This window comes from Lithobates pipiens, unplaced genomic scaffold, assembly GCF_037356315.1.
Source record: "Lithobates pipiens isolate NorthernLeopardFrog02 unplaced genomic scaffold, aLitPip1_a1.2 Scaffold_27, whole genome shotgun sequence".
Classification (NCBI taxonomy): Eukaryota; Metazoa; Chordata; class Amphibia; order Anura; family Ranidae; genus Lithobates; species Lithobates pipiens.
Window position 1 is genome coordinate 32,317,146 of NW_027507788.1, and position 23,091 is coordinate 32,340,236.

The following is a 23,091-nucleotide window of genomic DNA, read 5'->3' on the forward strand; positions in this document are numbered from 1 at the left end:
GTCACGGTACATGTTGGCATTCATGGTTCCAAAGCTCCCCAGTGTCGGCAGAACTCATGCAGCCTCAGACCATGACACTCCCACCACCATGCTTGACTGTAGACAAGACACACTTGTCTTTGTACTCCTCATCTGGTTACCACCACACACGCTGCTGGAGCTATAATTAATTGAGGGAACCACGAATACCAACATGTACTGTGACATACTGAAGCAGAGCATGATCCCCTCTCTTCGGAGACTGAGCCACAGGGCAATATTTCAACATATTGACCCCAAACACACCTCCAAGATGACCACTGCCTTACTTAAAAAGCTGAGGGTAAAGGTGATGGACTGGCCAAGCATGTCTCCAGACCTAAACGCTATTGAGCATCTGTGGGGCATTATCAAACGGAAGATGGAGAAGGCAGTGCTGGAAAATAATGGTGGCCACACAAAATATTGACACTTTGGGCCCAATTTGGACATTTTCACTTAGGGGTGTACCTACTTTTGTTGCCAGCGGTTTAGACATTAATAGCTGTATGTTGAGATATTTTGAGGGGACAGCAAATTTACACTGTTATACAAGCTGTACACTCACTACTTTACATTGTAGCAAAGTGTCATTTCTTCAGTGTTGTCACATGAAAAGATAGAAAAAAAATATTTACAAAAATGTGAGGGGTGTACTTACTTTTGTGAGATACTGTATGTAGGAGCTGCAGCTCAGGACAAGATGTCAGTCCCACAATAACCAATGACAACCACAGCAAGACATATTAAGCTGTATATAAATTGAGAGCAGGCTTACATGAAGGCTATCATAAAAAATGTCAAAGTATACGCAGATTAAACATGTTCATGCAGTATTGATGGAGAATGTTTGTATTGTGACAGGTTCTCTTGTACCAGGAATTTCTGCATGTTTTTGCCTGTCACTGTCCCTTACTAATTCTGCAGCTTCCAGTGATCTTTGCAGTCACTTCACAGCCGGATGTGAGTAATCCATTGGTAGAATGTGTGTGTTTTGAAGGTGGAGCGCAGACTGCTGCCAGCCATCCACTTCTAGATATGAAGATGCTGAATAATCAGCTATGGGATGCAGTTCCATGCCTTTTCCTGACACTCTACTGTTATAGAGATGAGTTATATTAAGAGTCTTCATTTCCCTGAAACCTCTGCAGATTTCCGGAGATTTCAGGGAAATTGGGTGAAACGCCATTTGCGTGAAATGCATTAAAGTGTGCAAATGGAAACAAGTAAAATAACTTTCACGCACATATCTCCTTATTCTTGTCTTCAGTCGGTCCCCCTGGTCTGTCCACCCACCTCCTCTGCAACCTGTGCCGCCATCTGAGGCCAGCTTCTTCTTTCTCGTTCTCTGGCCGCCCCACTAATAAAGTCTGCACAAGATCTCGCGCATGCTCTTTTAGCCCTTGTACACACTTTCGGACATTCCGACAACAAAATACGTCGGATTTTGTCCGACGGATTTTGTCCGAAACTGGTGTTGCATACACACAGTCGGACAAAGTTGTCGGAAAATCCGATCGTTCAGAACGTGATGACGGGACTACGTTCAGGCTAGTAGCCAATAGCTTTGGTCTTGTAATTTGATCTGAGCATGCGTGGAACTTTGTCCGAACGGAATTCTCTACTAACGATCGGACAAATTCCGATCGGATCATGTTGTCAGAAAATTTTACAGCCCAGTTCTAAAACTTTGTCGGTCGGATATTCCGACGGAAGCAGCCTGATGGAGCCCACACGCGGTCGGATTATCCGACAACACGATCCGATCGGATGTTTTCCGTCGGCAGGTCCGACCGTGTGTACAAGGGCTTAGAGACCTTGTTTTGCTGCAAGATTTCTCTGCAGAGCACTGGTGATGCAGCCTTCCCAAGGTGCACCTTTGAGGCCTTTGCTACATTACCAATGCCTCTACAGACTTGATAGTGGGTATCAATGGTAGGCAATTAGCTGTGCATACAGTGCCTTGGAAAAGTATTCATACCCCTTGATATTTTCTACATTTTGTCATGTTACAACCAACAACGTAAATGTATTTTATTGGGATTTTATGTGATAAGCCGCGTACACACGGGCGGACTGTATGGCCAACTTAGTCCGTCAGACAATCCGACGGACAGTCCGTCCTACTTTCGAATGAACGGACTTGACCACACACGATGCACAAACAGTCCGTTGAAAGCTTGCGCGATAACGTGTACAGCACGTATGACGGGACTAGAAATAGGACGTCCAATACACAGCAATGCAACCTTCGGCCGTGTAAATCCTTTCTGAGCATGCGCCATACTTAGTCCGTCCAACTAGCCTACTCACGAGCGGATTGTCCGCTGAAACCAAAGTTGGACGGACAATATTACGTAAATTCCGAAATACTTAGTCCGCCAGACTGCACGCTGAAAAAGTCCACTGAAGCCCACACACGAGCGGACTGTCCGCTGAAATGTGTTTCGACGGACTAAGTTGGCCAGACAGTCCGTCCGTGTGTACGCGGCTATAGACCAACACAAAGTGGCACATAATTGTGAAGTGGAATGAAAATGATAAATGGTTTTCAACATTTTTTACAAATAAATTAGGGCTGGGAAAATTAAAGATTAATTCCTCAATTAATCGTAAATTTTTTTGATCGATCACATTTTTTTTTGATCGGTACTCACTCACCTCTCCCCCGTCTTCCGGGTCTTCAGGGAGTTCTGTCTGCTAACAAAGGGAAGGGGGGAGGAGTCCGGTGACATCAACGTCACCGGACAGACTGGACAGTGATGGTAAATATGAATGTGGTTAACTGGGATCATTCAGTGAGCTAAGTGTAGGCAAATTTTATAACCTCCGTTTTTACCATTGTTGTAAAAAAAACAACAAAATGTAAACGCTCTGGTATGTCTGTGTGACTGGCTAAAGTGATGCCTACTATAAAGTGACTGATAGTCAATATAGTAGATACGTTTTATAATTAAAGTTTAACTTTCTAAGTTTTTCTTAAAGTTTAATAAAAAAAATGACTTACGTCAGTGCTACAGTTTGAATTTAAAACGTATTTGTGTGAACTGTGAAGTTAAGTCATGGATTGTGGAAACGAACTAGTGTCGGGTGATTGTATATAGTGTATACCACATTTGCTACTGACTAATAAAGAGTTGCAATGCAAGGAGATCAGCTAAAAGTAGTTGGATCTGTATAATTAATCGAAATTAGTTGATTAATCGATTAATCGCCCGGCAGAAGAACCGAAGAGGGGGACAAGACCCCCGAAGTCGGAAGAAGAGGCCGCGGCGAGGAAGAAAGCCGGACTCCTCCGCTAGCAAAAGAGCTAGAAGAAGATAGCGGAGGAGCCGGCGAGAAGACCCCCGAAGACGGAAGACCCCCGGAGCTGTGCAATAAACTATTTTATCTTGTGTGTTGTGTTTTTTTTGTACTTTATTTTACAGGTGAATGGGTAGGGGTACATTGTACCCCATACTCATTCACATAGGGTGGGGGGCTGGTATCTGGGGGCCCCCTTATTAAAGGGGGCTCCCGGATTTCGATAAGCCCCCCGCCCGCAGACCCCGACAACCAACGGCCAGGGTTGTCGGGAAGAGGCCCATGTCCTCATCAACATGGGGACAAGGTGCTTTGGGGTGGGGGGGCCGCGCGGCCCCCCCTTTCCCAAGGCACCCCCATGTTGAGGGCACGCGGCCTGGTACGGCTCGGGGGGGGGGGGCTCGCTCGCCCCCCCTTTCCTGGCCAGCCAGGTAGCGTGCTCGGACAAGGGTCTGATGTGGACCTGGGGGGACCCCCATGCCGATTTTTTTCAGCGTTGGGGTTCCCCTTTAAGTCCATACCAGGTGGCGGGGCCAGCGACGTCTCCTTCGCGGGCCCCGCCTACCTGGAGACCCGCTTGAGTGAGCGGACTTTTCTCCGGGCGGGAAAAGTCCGTTCATTTTAAAAGTATGGCGGACTGGCACACACACGGCCGGATTGTCCGCCGAAATGCGAGTCCGGCGGGAAGATTGAAGTGCAAAACTACTTTCTAAGTCCGCCGTACTTTCGGGTCAAAAAAGTATGCCGGAGGCTACACACGGGGGGATTGTCCGGCGGACTTGAGTTTGCCAGACTTTTCCACCCGATTGTTTGATCGTGTGTACACGGCATAATAGTTGTCATGTGGACAGATTCTCCCACCTGAGCTGTCCAGGTGAGCCAATTAATGTTCTCCTTGCCCGGCCTGTCCGTTTAGGTGGATGGCCATGTTTTGGTAGGTTCGCAGTTGTGTCATGCGCTTTCCATTTTCGGATGATGGATTGAACAGTGCTCCGTGAGATATTCAAAGCTTGGGATACTTTTTTATAACCTAACCCTGCCTTAAACTTCTCCACAACTTTATCCCTGACCTGTCTTTGTGTTCCTTGGTCTTTATGAAGCAGTTTGTTTACTAAGGTTCTCTAACAAACCTCTAAGGGCTTCACTGAACAGCTGTATTTGTACTAGGATTAAATTACACACGGGTGGACTCTACTTACTAATTGGGTGACTTCTAAAGGCAATTGGTCCTACTAAATTTTTTGTTAGGGGTAAAGTGGGCTGAATACAAATGCACATCACACTTTTCAGATATTTATTTATAAAAAAGTTTGAAAACCATTTATCATTTTCCTACCACTTCATAATTATGTGCCACTTTGTGTTGGTTAATCGCAATGAACTACATTTATGTTTTTGGTTGTAACATAACAAAATATGGAAAAAGTCAAGGGATATGAATAATATAAAGTTATGCACTTGGGAGCTAAGACTATGCATGCATCATACATGCTAGGGGGAGTACAACTGGGGGGATCCATAGTGGAGAAGGATCTGGGGGTTTTGGTAGATCATAAGGTCAATTATAGCATGCAATGCCAAGCTGGGGTTTCCAGCGAGCAATGTGCTTTCTTGTATTAAAGCGGTCCTTCACCATGAAGTGGAAGTTCCGCTCATCTGATCCCTCCCCCCCTCCGGTGCCACAATCGGCACCTTTCAGGGGGAGGGGGTGCAGTTACCTGGATAATCCAGGTATCTGCACCCACTTCCGGAACAAGACCACCACAGACTGCCGCAGATGCCCCCCCCCCCTTGTGTTCTGGGAAACACACAGTTCCCAGGACACAGCAGGGACCAGCAGAGACATGCAGCACGACTCGCGCATGCGCAGTAGGGAACCGGGCAGCAAAGCAGCAATGCTTCACTTCCCGATTCCCTGACAGAGGATGGCGGCGGGGGCAGCAGAGAGACGAGCGATCGCTCGTCATCTGCCGCCGACATCGCTCGACCCTCGGACAGGTAAGTGTCAATTTATTAAAAGTCAGCAGCTGCAATATTTGTAGCTGCTGACCTTTAATATTTTGCAGAACCACTTTAAGAGAGGTATGGACTCCAGAGAGAGAGATATAATTTTGCCCCTGTACAAATCATTAGTAAGACCTCATCTGGAATATGCAGTTCAGTTTTGTGCACCAGTTCTCAAAAAGGATATCGGTGAACTGGAGAAAGTGCAGAGAAAAGCAACCAAACTGATAAGAGGCATGGAGGAGCTCAGCTATGAGGAAAGATTAGAGGAACTGAATTTATTCTCTCTTGAGAAGAGGAGATTAAGGGGGGATATGATCACCATGTATAAAAATATAAGTGGTCCATATAGGGAACTTGGTGTTGAGTTATTCATTACGGTCAACACAGAGGACAAGGGGGCACTCTTTACATCCAGAGGAAAGGAGATTTCATCTCCAAATACAGAAAGGTTTCCTCACAGTAAGAGCTGTGAAAATGTGGAATAGACTCCCTCTAGAGGTGGTTCTGGCCACCTCAGTAGATTGCTTTAAGAAACGCCTGGATTCTTTCCTAATGTAGATAATATAACTGGATACTAACATTTATAGGTAAAGTTGATCCAGGGAAAATCCGATTGCCTCTCTGGGACCAGGAAGGAGTTTTTTTCCCCTGCTGTACCAAATTGGATCATGCTTTTATGGTGGGTTTTTCGCCTTCCTCTGGGTCAAATATGGGTATAGGATTGGGTATATGGGATTGTATGATCTTTTTTTTTTTTTATGGTTGAACTAGATGGACTTGTGTCTTTTTTCAATCTGACTAACTATGTAACCAGGGGCGGACTGACAACTCATGGGGCCCCCGGGCACTAGGAGAAGATTATAGGGCCCCCGGGCAATAGGAGATTATGGGACCCCCAGGCAATAGGAGATTATGGTGCCCCCAGGCAATAGATTATGGAGCCACACAGTATGCATAAATACACACACACACACACACACACATACATTATACACATACAGACACACAATATACACACAATATACATACAGATTTTTACATACTGTCCCTGGTTTTATTGAGGCTGGCAACCCTGATGGGGCCGCTTGGTGGCATGGGGCCCTCGGGCAGTGCCCGAATGGTCAGTCCGCCCCTGTATGTAACTATGAATACTTTTTTAAGGCAATGTATATCAGCACGTAGGCTGAGCTCTTCTATGTACAGCATGCCTTGCAAACTGAGCATCATGGATGCAGCCATAATATGTTTTTATTTGTTGAATGGAGATTTTTATGCAGATAATCAAATGATATAAAAATGATATAACACAACAGGTGATAAACTGTGTAAAATGTCTTCTTAGCTTGGAGTATACTTTTAGGCTAGGTGATAGTCGAATATAAATATAGCTGACAGCTATAAAAAGCCGCCCAGATCTGTCATACGAAGCCTTTCCACATTAGCTCCAGTCCTTCCCTGTGACTCAAACCATACTGTCGCTTTCTACTCATTCCAGCCGATTCTGAGGCACACAAAGGTATTTTGGCAGGAGGATCATTTTTCACGGATGCGTCACTCAGTCTGAGTTCTGCATATGCCGTCTGTATCGAATTATTGAGATTGGGCCCGTGGCATACACAGCTGGTGGTATAAACACTGTATTGTATTTAGTAGTTGCTGGGGTGGCACAGGCAGCCACACCTATGGGCTTGTAGTGAGTGCGTTTGATAGGGCAATGCCATATCTTCCTTCCTTCAACTAAAACTGATTGAGAAGATTTCAAGAGGCAGAGAGCCCCAAGTGTAAAAGAGCCCGAATAATAATAATTATTTTAGTTTTGTATGGAGTGGGGAAGGGTTAGAATCCAAAAAGATGAAGGTGGCATGAAGGCCAAAATTGAGTCAAAGGAAGCTTAAATCATTTATCAAATAATTGAATAAAAAAAAAAGGGCAACTCGTTTTGGGGGTCTGAACAATCCACCTGCCGTAGGGTTGAGATGTATATATTCTTGAAAGGACTGGCTCACATGAATCAAGGCTCCTCTTAAGGTGGATACGTAGAATGTGACTTACAATGTAAAAAAATCAAACAGGAACACCAGACCAAATGGTGACGTGCCAAAATTTCCAAGTAGCTTTAATGACTGATCATATGATCAAATAAAACAACGTGTTTCGGGGCAGCTCAAAAATGTCCCCTTTATCAAAGCTTGAATATTGCATATTGCACTTAAGGACCGCCTCGCGCTCATGTACGTCGTCAGAATGGCACGGCTGGGCACAAGCACCTACCTGTACGTTGCTCTTTAAGTGTCCAGTTGTGGGTCGGGAGCGCGCCACCGCCAGCGCGCTCCCGACCCGGTCCTGAGCTCTGTGACTGTGGCCGCGGGACGAGTGGACCCAATCGCTGCTGGTGTCCCGCGATCGGGTCACAGAGCTTAAGAACGAGGAGAGGTCTGTGTAAAGATAAGGCGGCAAAGATGGGCACAGATAAGATGGCACGGATGGGTGGCACGGATGGGTGGCACTAAGGGGCACTGATAGGTACCACTGATAGATGGGACTGATGGGCACTGATAGGTGGCTTTGATAGGTGGCACTGCTGGGCACTGATGGGTGGCACTGCTGGGCACTGATGGGCACTGGTAGATGACACTGATGGGCACGGATATGTTGCACTGGGGTGCAGCACCTTTGTTGAGGCAGATTGTGGGCACTGCTGGGTGGCACTGTGGGCACTGCTGGGTGGCACTGTGGGCACTGCTGGGTGGCACTATGGGCACTGCTGGGTGGCACTGACGGGGGGCACTTATTTTTTAATGAGGTGACACTGGCAGGGGGCAGGTGGGCACTGGCAGGGCTGGCCGTGATCGGGACTGATGTCCCGATCACGGCCGCCAGTAATCGGCTCTTTTTTTTTCTCCTTGCACTGTCAGCGCGAGGAGGAATAATAGCCGATTACCGGCTCCGTTGTATCACATGATCAGCTGCCATTGGCTGACAGCTGATCACGTGATAAGAGGTCGGGATCGACCCCTTGCTCGGATCAGTGATCAGGCGAGTCTCATAGGCAATAAAAAAAAAAAAAACACATAACGTCATACATAACACCTACACTGCCCCCTAGTGGTTAACTCCTTCACTGCCAGTGTCATTTACACAGGAATCAGTGCATTTAAATAGCACTGATTGCTGTATAAATGACAATGGTCCCAAAAATGTGTCAAAAATGTCCGATGTGTCCACCATAATGTCGCAGTCACAATAAAAATCGCTGATCGCTGCCATTACTAGTAAAAAAAAAAATATTAATAAAAATGCTATAAAACTATCCCCTATTTTGTAAACGCTATAACTTTTGCGCAAACCAATCAATAATAGCTAATTGTGTTTTTTTTTACCAAAAATATGTAGAAGAATACGTATCGGCCTAAACTGAGGAAAAAAAATGTTTTTTTTTATATATTTTTGGGGGATATTTATTATAGCAAAAAGTCAAAAATACTGTATTTTTTTCAAAATTGTCGCTCTATTTATTGTTTATAGCGCAAAAAATAAAAACCGCAGGGGTGATCAAATACCACCAAAAGAAAGCTCTATTTGTGGGAAAAAAAGGACGCCAATTTTGTTTGGGAGCCACGCCACACAGGACCGCGCCATTGTCAGTTAAAGCGACGCAGTGCTGAATCACAAAAAGGGGCTTGGTCCTTTGGCTGCAAATTGGTCCGGGGCTTAAGTGGTTAAAGGACTCAAGTCTCTTCCAAATGGGAGGCAGGACACCTAAAGCTTACAATACAGTCAAAGTAGACTATTCACATACCACAACCGCAATGTTTTGCATCACAGGTGTTGCAGATTTATTGGGCATGTCAAGTTATTTGTCAAGCTCGCCCATTCAAGTTAATTGGCCTAGTGCAGGACATTATTGTGAAAAAAAAAGCAATAAAAAAGAGAAAGAAAACAGAAAACAAGTAGCAGTATTGCCTCCTGAACGCCTGAGAGTGACTGCTTTTAGCCACACTCTGAAAAGCAAATCACCACAGATCGCTTTTCTGATAAGGGGCAAGTGTGACTTTATCCTCTTAGCCCTTGTACACGCGGGCGGTCATTCCGATGGACAATGTCCGATAGGACCGTGTTGTCGGATAATCCGACTGTGTGTGGGCTCCATCGGACTGTTTCCGTCAGAGTATCCGACGGACCAAGTTTTCCAGCTGGGCTATAAAATTTTCCGACAAAATGATCCGATCGGACTTTGTCCGATTGTGTGTAGAGAATTCCGATCGGACAAAGTGCCATGCATGCTCAGATCAAATTCCTAGACCAAAGCTATTGGCTACTAGCCTGAACGTAGTCCCGTCCTAACGAAATAATGTCATCACGTTAAGTACGATCAGCTTTTCTGACAACTTTGTCCGACTGTATGTATGCAACAGTTTCGGACAAAATCCGACGGATTTGGTTGTCGGAATGTCCGAACGTGTGTACAAGGGCTAAGAGGGAGAATCACCAGGATATGTTATGAACAGTTATTGAGAAAACAGTATTCAACATAACTCTCTCGCTAACTCTGGAGATATTCTATACTGTTTAGCCATATTTGCTCATTACATTCTCTGGTTCTACTTCCTGCTCTGCAGTGCTACATAGTGGTTGTGCTTTACTGCTCCTCCTCACAATCTATAAGCTGGCTGATGCATTAAAATCAATGCACTCCATGTGTGGCACTCCCTTATCTCAACAATTGTTCAGCAGAGAGACATTGACTGTATTTAGCCAATGTGTGCTCCTTCTATTGCAGTGGTGTCCATACTGCATCCCGGGAGCAGGACGTGACCCTTTGCTTGCATTTATTTGGCCCTTGGGGCAATGTTCCCTCCACTAGACATGTGCGGTTCGTTTCGTATGAATCGAAAATTCGTACATTCTGGAGGATCCGAAATACGAATTTCTATGCTTGTATACGAAAAACAAAATTTCGTTGACGAATTTCGGATCCAAATTCCGTTACAACGGAAACGTGACTCTGGTATTTTGTTGACCAATCAGAGGTTTTCTTCTGATGCTGAGTGAGGGTTGGGAAAATTACCTTTTTTAATATGGGAGCGGGAGACCGGTACTGGTAGTCGATGGGAGGTTCAGAATCGGACAAAATAAGAATGTTCGTTAATATCGTTTTATTATTGTCATAATAATTACCATTATTCGTTATGATGAAGTTAAAAACCCAGGAAGTCAGCACAGCACAGGGATGGTGGGAGCCCCTCATAATGAGCACATTGATGGTGGGAGCCCCTCATAATGAGCACAGCACAGCGATGGTGGGAGCTCCTCATAATGAGCACAGGGATGGTGGGAGCCCCTCATAATGAGCACAGCATAGGGGTGGTGGGAGCCCCTCATAATGAGCACAGCATAGGGGTGGTGGGAGCCCCTCATAATGAGCACAGCATAGGGGTGGTGGGAGCCCCTCATAATGAGCACAGGGATGGTGGGAGCCCCTCATAATGAGCACAGCATAGGGGTGGTGGGAACCCCTCATAATGAGCACAGCACAGCAATGGTGGGAGCCCCTCATAATGAGCACAGGGATGGCGGAAGCCCCTCATAATGGGCACAGCACAGGGATGGTGAGAGCCCCTCATAATGAGCACAGGGATGGCGGAAGCCCCTCATAATGAGCACAGCACAGGGGTGGTGGGAGCCCCTCATAATGAGCACAGGGATGGTGGGAGCCCCTCATAATGAGCACAGCATAGGGGTGGTGGGAGCCCCTCATAATGAGCACAGCATAGGGGTGGTGGGAGCCCCTCATAATGAGCACAGCATAGGGGTGGTGGGAGCCCCCTCATAATGAGCACAGGGATGGCGGAAGCCCCTCATAATGGGCACAGCACAGGGATGGTGAGAGCCCCTCATAATGAGCATAATGAGTCGACAACTGCCATATTGAGAAAGGTATTTTTTGATTTTTAAATTCATCATAACGAACATTCGTAATTGTTAGGAAAAGTTAATGAAAATTCGTATTTCATACAAATCCAAATTGAATTTCAGACACGAATTCCGAAATATGAATTAATGGCTAATAAGAAACGGAATGAAACAAAACAAATTTATTGACGGCGCACATGTCTACCCTCCACTGACACAAATGGCAGGGCACTATTCCTCCCACTGATACCAACAATGGGGCACTATTCCTCCCACTGACACCAAGGAAAGGGCATCATTTCTACCACTGATACCAACAATAGGGCACTATTCCTTCCACTGATACCAATGATGGGGCACTAGTCCTCTCACTGATACCAACGATGGGGCACTATAGCTTTCACTGATACCAACAATGGGGCACTATTCCTCCCACTGACACCAAGGAAAAGGCACAATTTCTACCACTGTTACCAACAATAGGGCACTATTCCTTCCACTGACACCAATGATGGGACACTATTCCTCTCACTGATACCAACTATGGGGCACTATTCCTCCCACTGACACCAATGATGGGGCACTAGTCCTCTCACTGATAACAACGATGGGGCACTAGTCCTCTCACTGATACCAATGATGGGGCACTAGTCCTCTCACTGATACCAACAATGGGGCACATTGGGGCACTTATAACAATGTGAAACGCATTTACCGGGTACTCTACTCTTGTGGTGTCACTCTGGGATGTACCAATAAAGGATTTTGGATCACAATCGTGGTGTGCAGCCTTTTCTTCTTTTTACATATTGATTGCGGAGGTGGGCCGAGGCAGGCACCCACGAGTTCCATCAGGCTTCCTCATTTCGTCTGGAGTGGCAAGCCTTCTGAATGAGTGAGTGACTTGTATAGCGCTACCTATGCGAACTGAATCGCCTTAGGGCGCTTTCTTGCCACCAGAGTCCATCTGCGGCTTTGTGTGGTCCTTTACCCTGTAAGGCCCTGGCACGCTAACAAACACATACAACATTGACATTACGCATACACACATATTAAGGCCAATTTTTTTTAGACAAGGTCTAATTGACCTACCAGCATGTCCTGTTTAATTGTACGTTTCCTCCCACTGACACCAACGATGGGGCACTTTTCCTCCCACTGACATCAGTGATGGGGCATTGCTTACTCCCATTGACACTGGGCATTTTCTACTCTCACTGGCCACGGTCTGGCCTCCTCAAAGCCTGAATGACAGTAAACTAGCCCTTTGTTCAGAAAGTTTAGGGACCCCTGCTCTGTTGGCTAACCTACAAATCTCTGTAAAGCAATAAGAAAATGATGGAAAAGCAAGCATAAAATGATGTTAAAGTCATATAAACATTTACCACAAGTTCACAGTACTGTAAGAGAATAATGTTTTGTACATCTTGCTTACAGGTCTTCATGAACGACAACTCTCTAGTGGACTGGCGGACTGCTGTCAATGCTAAGAAAGCTGCCTCCATTTTGCTGGAAATCGCTGTGTGCGCCATCCATCCATTCCCCTATGAACAGCATTGCCGGGGACAGGGAGGGTCAAACTCTTCCAAGGAACCTATGGTTTTTCTCAGCAACCTGGACATTTTCTTGTCCATCATGATGTTCTTACGGGTCTACATAATACCCAGGACTGTACTACTCCACAGCAAGGTGTTGGTAGATGCCTCTTATCGAAGTATAGGGTCCCTCAATAAAATCAAATTTCAGTATCCTTTCGTCATGAAGATCCTCATGAACACCTGTCCAGGCCGAGTCCTGCTGACGTTGACTATAAGTCTGTGGGTCGTCTCCTCTTGGGTCTTGTCTGTGTGTGAGAGGTGAGAAGAGCTGGATTTGCTTTAATAAATGAAAACTGTTGTGCAAAAGAAGCCAATAAACTGAAAGTCAACAACACAAGGTGCCCCAAAACTATATTATGTGACCAAATGTTTGGAGAAAATTGACCATCGCATCCATATGAGCTTGTTGGACATCATATTCCAAAATCATGGGCATGAATATGGCGTTATAAATTGACATTGCATTTAATAAATAAAATGTAAAAAGAAAATCATAAATAATTAGTTTATCCAATCATTTATAATTTATTTATAATTTATTAAAATCCAAATCCACTAGTGTGATGATAAGAAAAATCTTGTTTGTCCAGATACGTTCAACACCAAAGTGTACCACCACCATAGGTTTAGAGCAGGGGTCTCAAACTGGCGGCCCTCCAGCTGTTGCTAAACTACAAGTCCCATGAGGCATTGCAAGGCTGACAGTTACAAGCGTGACTCCCACAGGCAGAGGCACGATGGGACTTGTAGTTTTGCAACAGCTGGAGGGCCGCCAGTTTGAGACCTCTGGTTTAGAGGACTCTTAGCCCTTGTACACACGGTTGGACATTCCGACAACCAAATCCGTTGGATTTTGTCCGAAACTGGTGTTGCATACACACGGTCGGACAAAGTTGTCGGAAAATCCGATCATTCAGAACGTGATGACTTTATTTCGTTAGGACGGGACTACGTTCAGGCTAGTAGCCAATAGCTTTGGTCTAGGAATTTGATCTGAGCATGTGTGGCACATTGTCCGATCGGAATTCTCTACAAACGATCGGAAAAAGTCTGATCGGATCATGTTGTTGGAAAATTTTATAGCCCAGCTCTAAAACTTGGTCGGTCGGATATTCCGACGGAAACAGTCCGATGGAGCCCACACACAGTCAGATTATCCGACAACACGGTCCGACCGGACATTTTCCGTCGGAATGTCCAACTGTGTGTACAAAGGCTAAGAGGAACAAGTGGACCCTTTGTATAAAAAGAGTCACATGAGCATGTATATTAATATATATCCTCTGTAGGGGACCTATTATCACCTCCAAATCTCCATATAAGATCACCATGGTATCACATGCAGTAACCCAGTATAGTCCACCGTGACATAAAAGAGAATCAGGAAGAATCACATAATTTAAAATCGTATGTAACCTTTTATTTAATGAAACTATTTTATCCAGCCACTCACAATGATCAAAAATTTACAAGCGCTTAATAGTAAAAATACTGATCTTGATGACTCAATTTGGACACTTCCTTTTTCCAGCGTGCGTGATGATGTCATCAGCTTAAGCTCCGCCCTATGCATTTCGTCAAATCTGAGGTCATTGGGGCCACGGACGCCACCATGCTAGTTATATACTTTATTTAAGAAGGAAAAACCCTGTAGATGGGGCAAACTGATATCCAAGACTTGTTTTGATTTTCAAAAATGGCCAAATCACATCCTCTGCTTCAAAGTAAAGGGGAACCAAGCCTTGTTCTGAAAGAACTAAAGAGAGAAACCTTTACAATGAGCCAAGCCTCAATCTGAATGTAAACCAAAAGTGTGGTAGATGGCCAAGCCTCAATATGGATATAAACAGAGCCTCACTCTGAATAAGAGTTTAATCAGCCTGTGTATAAAAAGAAAAAAAGCTAATTAATATGGCATTGTCGCTCTCCCATGTAGCTAAACCAGCCTTCATTCTTGTGGGAAGGCTTTCCAAAAGACTTTGGGGTGTGCGTGTATAGGGGAATTTGTGCCCATTGAGTCAGAAGCGCATTTGTGAGGTTAGGTACTGATATTGAACGTGAAGACCAAGCTCCTGAACAGAATTCCAATTCATTTCAAAGGTGTTCAGTAGGGTTGGGGTCAGGACGTATTCTAGTTCCTCCAGACCAAACTTATCAAACCATGTCTTTATGGAGATGGCGCATAAGGGCACAGTCAAAGGGCCTTCTGCAAACGGTGGCTGCACAATTGAAAGCAAATTATTGTATAAAATGTCTTTAAAGGAGAAGTTGGAGAATACAACATAAAAAATAAAAAAAAACATCTATGCTACCCTCCCTGTTGCAGCATCGGTCCCACAATGGCTCTAAGCCTGAGAACTGAATGATCATATGACCGCTGATCACTCTGTTGGTCTGGTCTGCCCCTCCAGTGCTCACTGGATATAGAGGCAGCGGGAGCAGCTGGCTCAGGCTCTCTGAGGCGCACTGAGATCAAGCATTTTGGTGGATCCTTCCAGATCCTGGAGCCGCAGTGTGAAGTCAGCCAACAGCAGATTTTAGCCCAATGTTTCTTAAAAAAATTTTAGTCAAGGAATCCTTTACAATTCTGCACAATATGGAGGCACCACATTTTAAAATGTAAACATAACACAGCAACATCCACACTAGTAGGGCTCCCAACATTAGAGGAGATTCATTCTTCCAAAGCAGACACACCTTCGCACACTGGTACTGACTAGTATTCCAGAGTTTCTCTTCTCCCTCAGTTTCTCTCTCTCACATAGTTAATGCTACCCCAGTGCTGATGGAGAGGGGCAGGGGAGGGGTAAACAAGGATGCTGTGCAGGTGCCCAAGGTCCCACTTATTAACCAACTTCATTGGATGTTAGGGTGCTGGAGGATGGAAAGTTATAATAACCTGTGGTTTTGTGTAGCTAAAAGTCAGGCTTGATCCATTAGCTGGCCTTTAGACAATTTTTGGTGCATTTTTGGTGCATTAAGTTAAAAAAAAAACTCAGTATGCAGCTCCTAAACCAGTCTCTCCTGAAACTTGCCTGAGCCTGATCTTGATCCAGCGATGTGCAGGAGAGCAGCTACTCTCCCAGCTCTCTACCTCCCCATTGGCTCCCATTGCTGTCAATCACAGTGAGTGAGGAGGGAGCAGGGCGGGTCCCAGCCCCTTTCTGTGTGTCTTATGGACACACAGAGTGGGGCTCCGGGAGTGAGCACACACATAGCTGCTTGCTATTGGGGCACTCAGGGAAGAGGAGAAGTAGGGAGCACCAGCAAGGGACCCCAGAAGAGAAGGGTTGGGGCTGCTCTGTGCAAAACCATTGCATAGAGCAGATAGGTATGACATGTTTACTATTTTAGTTTAAAAAAAAGAAATCCAACCTTTAATATCACTTCAATAATTTTGGAGGTCCATTAGCCATATAGTGTAGGTATGAAGGTCAGGTGTCCAGAAGCGTTTGATGATATAGTGTAGATAATGTGTAATTTTAATAATATGTATGTATTATGTCATTCAATGATGCAACACAATAGGTACACTCTTATACTACCACAATATTATGTATAATACCCTCCATCTTTCTTGGCAGGGGAGATTCTCCTGGCAACGGTAATTTGACAGACACCATGTGGCTCATCCCAATCACCTTCCTGACCATCGGCTATGGAGACATGGTTCCGCATAGCGCGTGCGGCAAGATGGTCTGCCTGTTCACCGGAGTCATGGTAAGACCAAGAAGCGGGTGGGAAGAGCACAAAAAAGAAAAGCTGTGGGCACCAGGAGGACAAAGTTATTATTTAAATTTTTAACAGATATTTGATATTAGAAACATCTCATTATATTATCTTAGACATGGTGGGCAAGTAAGCAGAACAAAACTCTGGATAGCCGCACACTGGAAAAAGACTTAAAATCCCGTCTTTTATTGAAACAACGTAGGTCACATCAAATCAAATCAAATAATCCACAGAAAAAAGATAACAGGGTACAAAAATACTGACGCATTTCGCACCGTAATCAGTGCTTACTCATATATGATCTTAGACATGCTGAGTTGTTACATAGTTACATAGTAGGTGAGGTCGAAAAAAATACACAAGTCTATCAAGTCCAACCTATGTGTGATTATATGTCAGTATTACATTGTATATCCCTGTATGTTGTGGTCCTTCAAGTGTTTATCTAATAGTTTCTTGAAACTATCGATGCTCCCCGCTGAGACCACTGCCTGTGGAAGGGAATTCCACATCCTTGCCGCTGTTACAGTAAAGAACCCTCTACGTAGTTTAAGGTTAAACCTCTTTTCTTCTAATTTTAATGAGTGGCCACGAGTCTTGTTAAACTCCCTTCCGCGAAACAGTTTTATCCCTATTGTGGAGTCACCAGTACGGTATTTATAAATTAAAATCATATCCCCTCTCAAGCGTCTCTTCTCCAGAGAGAATAAGTTCAGTGCTCGCAACCTTTCCTTATAACTAATATCCTCCAGACCCTTTATTAGCTTTGTTGCCCTTCTTTGTACTCGTTTGTTATATTATTAGCATCCTGCCACTAGTCCTATTAAAGGAGGGTTGGTGCCTTATAGAAGAGGAGGACATCTGTTGGCCTCCACCATAGACAACTAAGATTTTTGTTGGTTATTTTGCTGAAAATACAGCATAACATTATTGCCCAACTCCAGCTTGGGCATGAAATTGAAAAAACGCCTTCTCAGCCTCTTGTAAAAAATAAGAAAGCAGGTTCAGCAGCTATATTCACCCAAAAAACTTGCTGATTCAGCAATGCGGAAACGCTTATCTGGTTTAAATGATGCCCAAACGTCCTTCAACCCACTTCCTGTAACCCCAGGGTGTCAAGGCTCAGATTGCCCTTGGACCCTCAGGAAACTGCTGCAGAGAAAGTTCAAAGCAATATTCCCAATGCAGACATTCCTGAAAATGGCTAAAGAGAGAGTCGGTGCTAGAGCGACCACTGGCTGGAGACCAGAGTGACCACCATCTGAAGACCAGAATGACTCAAGGCAAGGCATATGTCACCAGCACACCAGAGAACCACATAAAACGATCCAATGCTTTACTGAACGATCACATCACAGCAGAAGATAGTGATATTTCGGAGCCATGCAGGACCCCTTCATCAGGCATTTGACATGATGAAGGCCACATGCCTGATAAAGGGCTCCTGCTTGGTTCTGAAACGTTGCTATCTTCTGCTGTGATCCTTCAAAAAAGCATGGGACCCCTTTTCTGGAGTTCTCTGCTGTGCCAGTGACAAATTCCTAGCTGCAGAGAGAGTTGTCATTTTTTGGCACTGCCCTCTACAGTATTTAGGATTCACCCTCCTCAATAGGAGGAAGAAGGGGACAGGTCAGATTAGATAGATAAGGTAAAGATGGGGAACCAAGTGGGAAAGTGTATGGAGAGAGCAAGTGCCTTGAATCCTTGCAGGGTTGTTGTAAGCCATACAATTAGAATTACAGGTCTGTTAGACAAGGGGTCTCCAAACTTTCCAAAAAAAATAAAAAAATGGCCAGTTTACTGTCCTTAAAACTTTGAAGGGGCCAGACTGTGCCCAGTGTAAATAGAAATTGCCCTGGCACCAAAGCCATGCTATTGGCATTAGTAGGGGGAATAATGCTCCATTGTTGATATCACAGGAAGAAATAGTGCCCCATCATTGATGTCACTGAAAGGAATAGTGTCCCATCATTGGTGTCAATGAGAGGAATAGTGCCTTATCATTGGTGTCACTGAAAGGAATAGTGTCCCATCATTGGTGTCAATGAGAGGAATAGTGCCTTATCATTGGTGTCAATGGGAAGAATACTGTAGTGCCCCATCATTGGTACCAATGGGAGGATTGGTCCTCCATCATTGGTGTCAATGGGAAGAATACTGTAGTGCCCCATCATTGGTACCAATGGGAGGATTGGTCCTCCATCATTGGTGTCAATGGGAAGAATACTGTAGTGCCCCATCATTGGTACCAATGGGAGGATTGGTGCTCCATCATTGGTGTCAATGGGAAGAATACTGTAGTGCCCCATCATTGGTACTAATGGGAGGATTGGTCCTCCATCATTGGTGTCAATGGGAAGAATACTGTAGTGCCCCATCATTGGTACCAATGGGAGGATTGGTGCTCCATCATTGGTGTCACTGGGAAGAATTGTGCCCCTTCGTTGATGTCAGAGGATGAAATATTGCTCCAAGGGCTGGAAAAAAGCAAGCAAATTCAAGCCCAGGCCACAGTTTGTAGACCACTGATGTAGTGCATTGGTTGTAAATCTTTGTCAGTATGGTGGTGCACACCGCCTTTAATTTTCAGTACAATTCTGCAAGACATGCATACATCCCCTTAAAAACACTGCACATTTTTCCAATGAAAAGTTAGTTTGATGGGATCTATGTATAAAAAAAAAAGACTGTGAAATGTCTCAAGCATTAGCACAGCCGTATTTAACTACCATGTTCTAATTTAAAAAAATTGCTGTGAGAATTTCTCAGGCATTCACATACAGTAGTCGTCACGAATAATGATCTGTCTAATGTTTTTGACTACCTATGATCATCAGCTACATCTAGTGGACATATTCAGTATTTTTGTGAAATATCACCTATCTTCCCACCCAATAACAACAACGATGGAGCACAATTCCTCCCAATAACACCAACGATGGGGCATGATTCTTCCCACCCAATAACACCAACAATGGAGCACAATTCCTATCACTGACACCAACAATGGGGCACAATTCCTCCCACCCACTAACACCAACGATGGGGCACAATTCCTATCACTGACACCAATGATGGGGCATGATTCTTCCCACCCAATAACACCAACAATGGAGCACAATTCCTATCACTGACACCAACGATGGGGCACAATTCCTCCCACCTACTAACACCAATGATGGGGCACAATTCCTCCCACCCACTAACACCAACGATGGGGCACAATTCCTCCCACCCACTAACACCAACGATGGGGCACAATTCCTCCCACCAGCTAACACCAACAATGGAGCACAATTCCTATCACTGACACCAACGATGGGGCACAATTCCTCCCACCCACTAACACCAACGATGGGGCACAATTCCTATCACTGACACCAACAATGGGCCACAATTCCTCCCACACAATAACACCAACCATGGGGCACAATTCTTCTCACTGACACCAATGATGGGGCACAATTCCTCCCACCTACTAACACCAATGATGGGGCACAATTCCTCCCACCCACTAACACCAGCGATGGGGCACAATTCCTCCCACCCACTAACACCAACGATGGGGCATGATTCTTCCCACCCAAAACACCAACAATGGAGCACAATTCCTATCACTAACACCAACGATGGGGCACAATTCCTATCACTAACACCAACGATGGGGCACAATTCCTCCCACCCACTAACACCAACGATGGGGCACAATTCCTATCACTGACACCAACAATGGGCCACAATTCCTCCCACACAATAACACCAACGATGGGACACAATTCTTCTCACTGACACCAAAGATGGGGCATTGTTTACTCCCATGGATGCCAGGATATTTTCTACCCCCTAAAGTCTAAAGGATGGTAAACTGTCTTTTTGTTTAGAAAGTTTGGAGACCCCTGTACTACGTGAATGTGGCATAACACTAACATACAGAAAATACCCCTGGCATGTTACTATGGGAACGCTGAGAAGTACATGCTTCATCATACTGCATGGTGTGGGATTTGTACACATGCATGGTCTGACTTTTATGTCTGTGGTTCCTAAAATGAGTCACTGACCTGCCAAGTATGTATTATGCCAGTTAGTCATACACAAGAGTTTACACTTTGATATTAGGGAGTGTTTTGGGTATTGGCTCAACTATGTAATGAATCACTTGGCATTTCCTTTTATTATATAAAAAGCATAAATATATCATATCTAGTACATAAATATATATATATATCAACTTGTCAGCAACCACATAAAAAAATGAAATACCACTTTTGGGTGCGTTTGATTTGGAAAACAAAACCTGCACCTTGCCCGTGTGATGACTCACTTTGCCCCTTTATTGTTGTTGCAGGGAGTCGGGTGTACAGCTCTGATAGTCGCCGTCGCTGCTCAGAAACTGGAGTTCACCAAGGCTGAAAAGCATGTGCACAACTTTATGATGGACATACACTACATGAAACAGGTGGGTGAACAACACAAATGAGACATGGGCAATGGAATCTTTACCCACCCTTTAATGAAGAAACTAAGCATGTGCAGTTTTCTGCTGCTCCTTGACTGTCCAATCACAGGAAGGGGAGCAGGGAAGTAAAATGGATACTAGAGGGTGCTTTTAAGTGTAGCAAGTTAGTGTTTATTATTAAAAACAGTAAAAAATGCACTCACATTTAGTAAGATGAAAAAAGGCATATCTTTAAACGAAGGGAAGTCATTTCAGGGGCTCAGGCCAATCTGCAGCAATCCTGGGAGGTGTAGAGAGACTCCGGGGGGATGGGGAAGTGACATAACTGCAGCAGTGAAAAGTCAGGTCACCAGGCTGGCTTTGCTCTCTGGCAGGACTGTGTAAATTTCAGACTGGCTGGGCAGAAATATACATTTTTTTGGCCCCAATTGATGTACTTTGTATTTAGCTGTTTTCCTGGAGTTTAGCTTTAAAGACCATCTCCGGTAAAATTTGCTGCATAGCCTACTCTTTCCACCCACTCCACTTCCACCTATTCATACTTTTTTCTTGTTCAGTGGGTTTATTAATTGTTGGACATAGAAGCAGCATTTCAATATAACTTGTTTTGAACATAAACAAAGAGCAAATGCAAAGCATATGGGATATTACAATTCATTAGAAACATGTAATTTAGTTGGGAGAAGGTTATCTCAGTAGGGTGCAAAGAAGAACTGAAGTCTTCAGTGTAGAAGATTGACCTGGTATGATCCAAAGGGGGTCTAGAATTATTAGACCAGACTTTCTCAACCTTTTCAACATGGAGGAACCCTTGAAATAACCTTTCAGTCTCAGGGAACCCTTGTTAAAAATGGCTATATCTACAACTAATGATACATTGGTGTAATGGTCAGTGGAAGAGTGCTCCTTACATCTGTGGTTTTGGGGAAGAATTTCTCCCCTACAGATAGCTAAAAACAAAATTGGTGTCACTGGGAACTTATCTGAGAGGCAAAAATTGGTCATTGCTCAAGGAACCCCTAGCAACCATTGGAGGAACCCTTGTTGAGAAATGCTGGATTAGGGGGTTAGGAGAGGCCAAGGGTAGGGTCGGTACCGAGACAGGTTCATCTAGTGCCCAGGGCGAGGATGTGGAACTGCGTTAATGCATACCATAGAATAGCATAGCTCCCAACATTTTGAGATGGGAATGAGGGACACCTACTAACAAATGTATGTAAGCTTGGAAAACGCCCCCTGCCACATCCCCTTAAAAGAGAATTAACCAAAATTAACCAAATCCGCAAGGGCTTTTTTTTTTACCACTACCATTCCTTTATATTGGCTTTTAAAATGTACAAATGCAGCAATTTAGAAATCAGATGAAAGGTTTAGCACTGGGAAACACTTTTTGAAAGATAAAAAGTGCATTTTATATACAACTATATAGATCAGACCAAAATGATGGGCAAATGAGGAGGAATGAGGGACAGAGAGACATTGCTCCAAATCAGGGACAGTCCCTCGAAATAAGGGAAGGTTGGGAGCTATGGAATAGTTTTACTGCCTTTACTGCCTTGAGATTATTCTTTGTCCCCTTGTTCCCAGGGCAGCTTCCCCTCCTGCCCGACCCTTGTCCTGGCCCTGGGTGGGGGTATAGCAGAGAATGCATAACTGTATAGAAAAGGGAGATCCATAGGGAGGGTTAAGGGCAGGGTAGGTGTATCCCATGGGCTAACACTTCCTTTAACTGGACAGTCAAGTGCTTACCCAATGTGTTAGTCTTTTTGTGAAGCATGATTGAGTTAATCCTTGACCTGGTTAAAGCTAAGGGAAAAGTAGTCTCGTCAGAGGGGTGACACCAGGGGCGGCTGCGGACTGACCGTTTGGTGACAGGGTAGCAAAGCAGAAGCAAAAGGCAGCAGTGGCTGCGGCTCCTTCTTATCCAATAAGAAGAAACTCAATTGGCAGAGCAGGTCAGTGTACCAGCTGTGATTGTGTCTCGGCAACCTCGCTACCCACAGCTGGTAAAAAGGAGCCGGTGGGCTGTGAGAAGGTGACAGCCCAGTGTAGATTTTCTTT

The 23,091-nt window shown here is 44.7% G+C and overlaps 1 protein-coding gene across 1 annotated transcript in view; it reads left to right on the forward strand.

Annotated features, from left to right (window-relative positions):
- KCNN4 (potassium calcium-activated channel subfamily N member 4) overlaps positions 1-23,091 on the forward strand; it is a 149,167-nt gene that overhangs the window by 117,277 nt on the left and 8,799 nt on the right. The window contains exons 3-5 of the mRNA XM_077456733.1: positions 12,679-13,097; positions 16,424-16,559; positions 20,920-21,030. Of these exons, the coding sequence (XP_077312859.1) occupies positions 12,679-13,097; positions 16,424-16,559; positions 20,920-21,030 (666 nt within the window). The remainder of the gene's footprint in view (positions 1-12,678; positions 13,098-16,423; positions 16,560-20,919; positions 21,031-23,091) is intronic.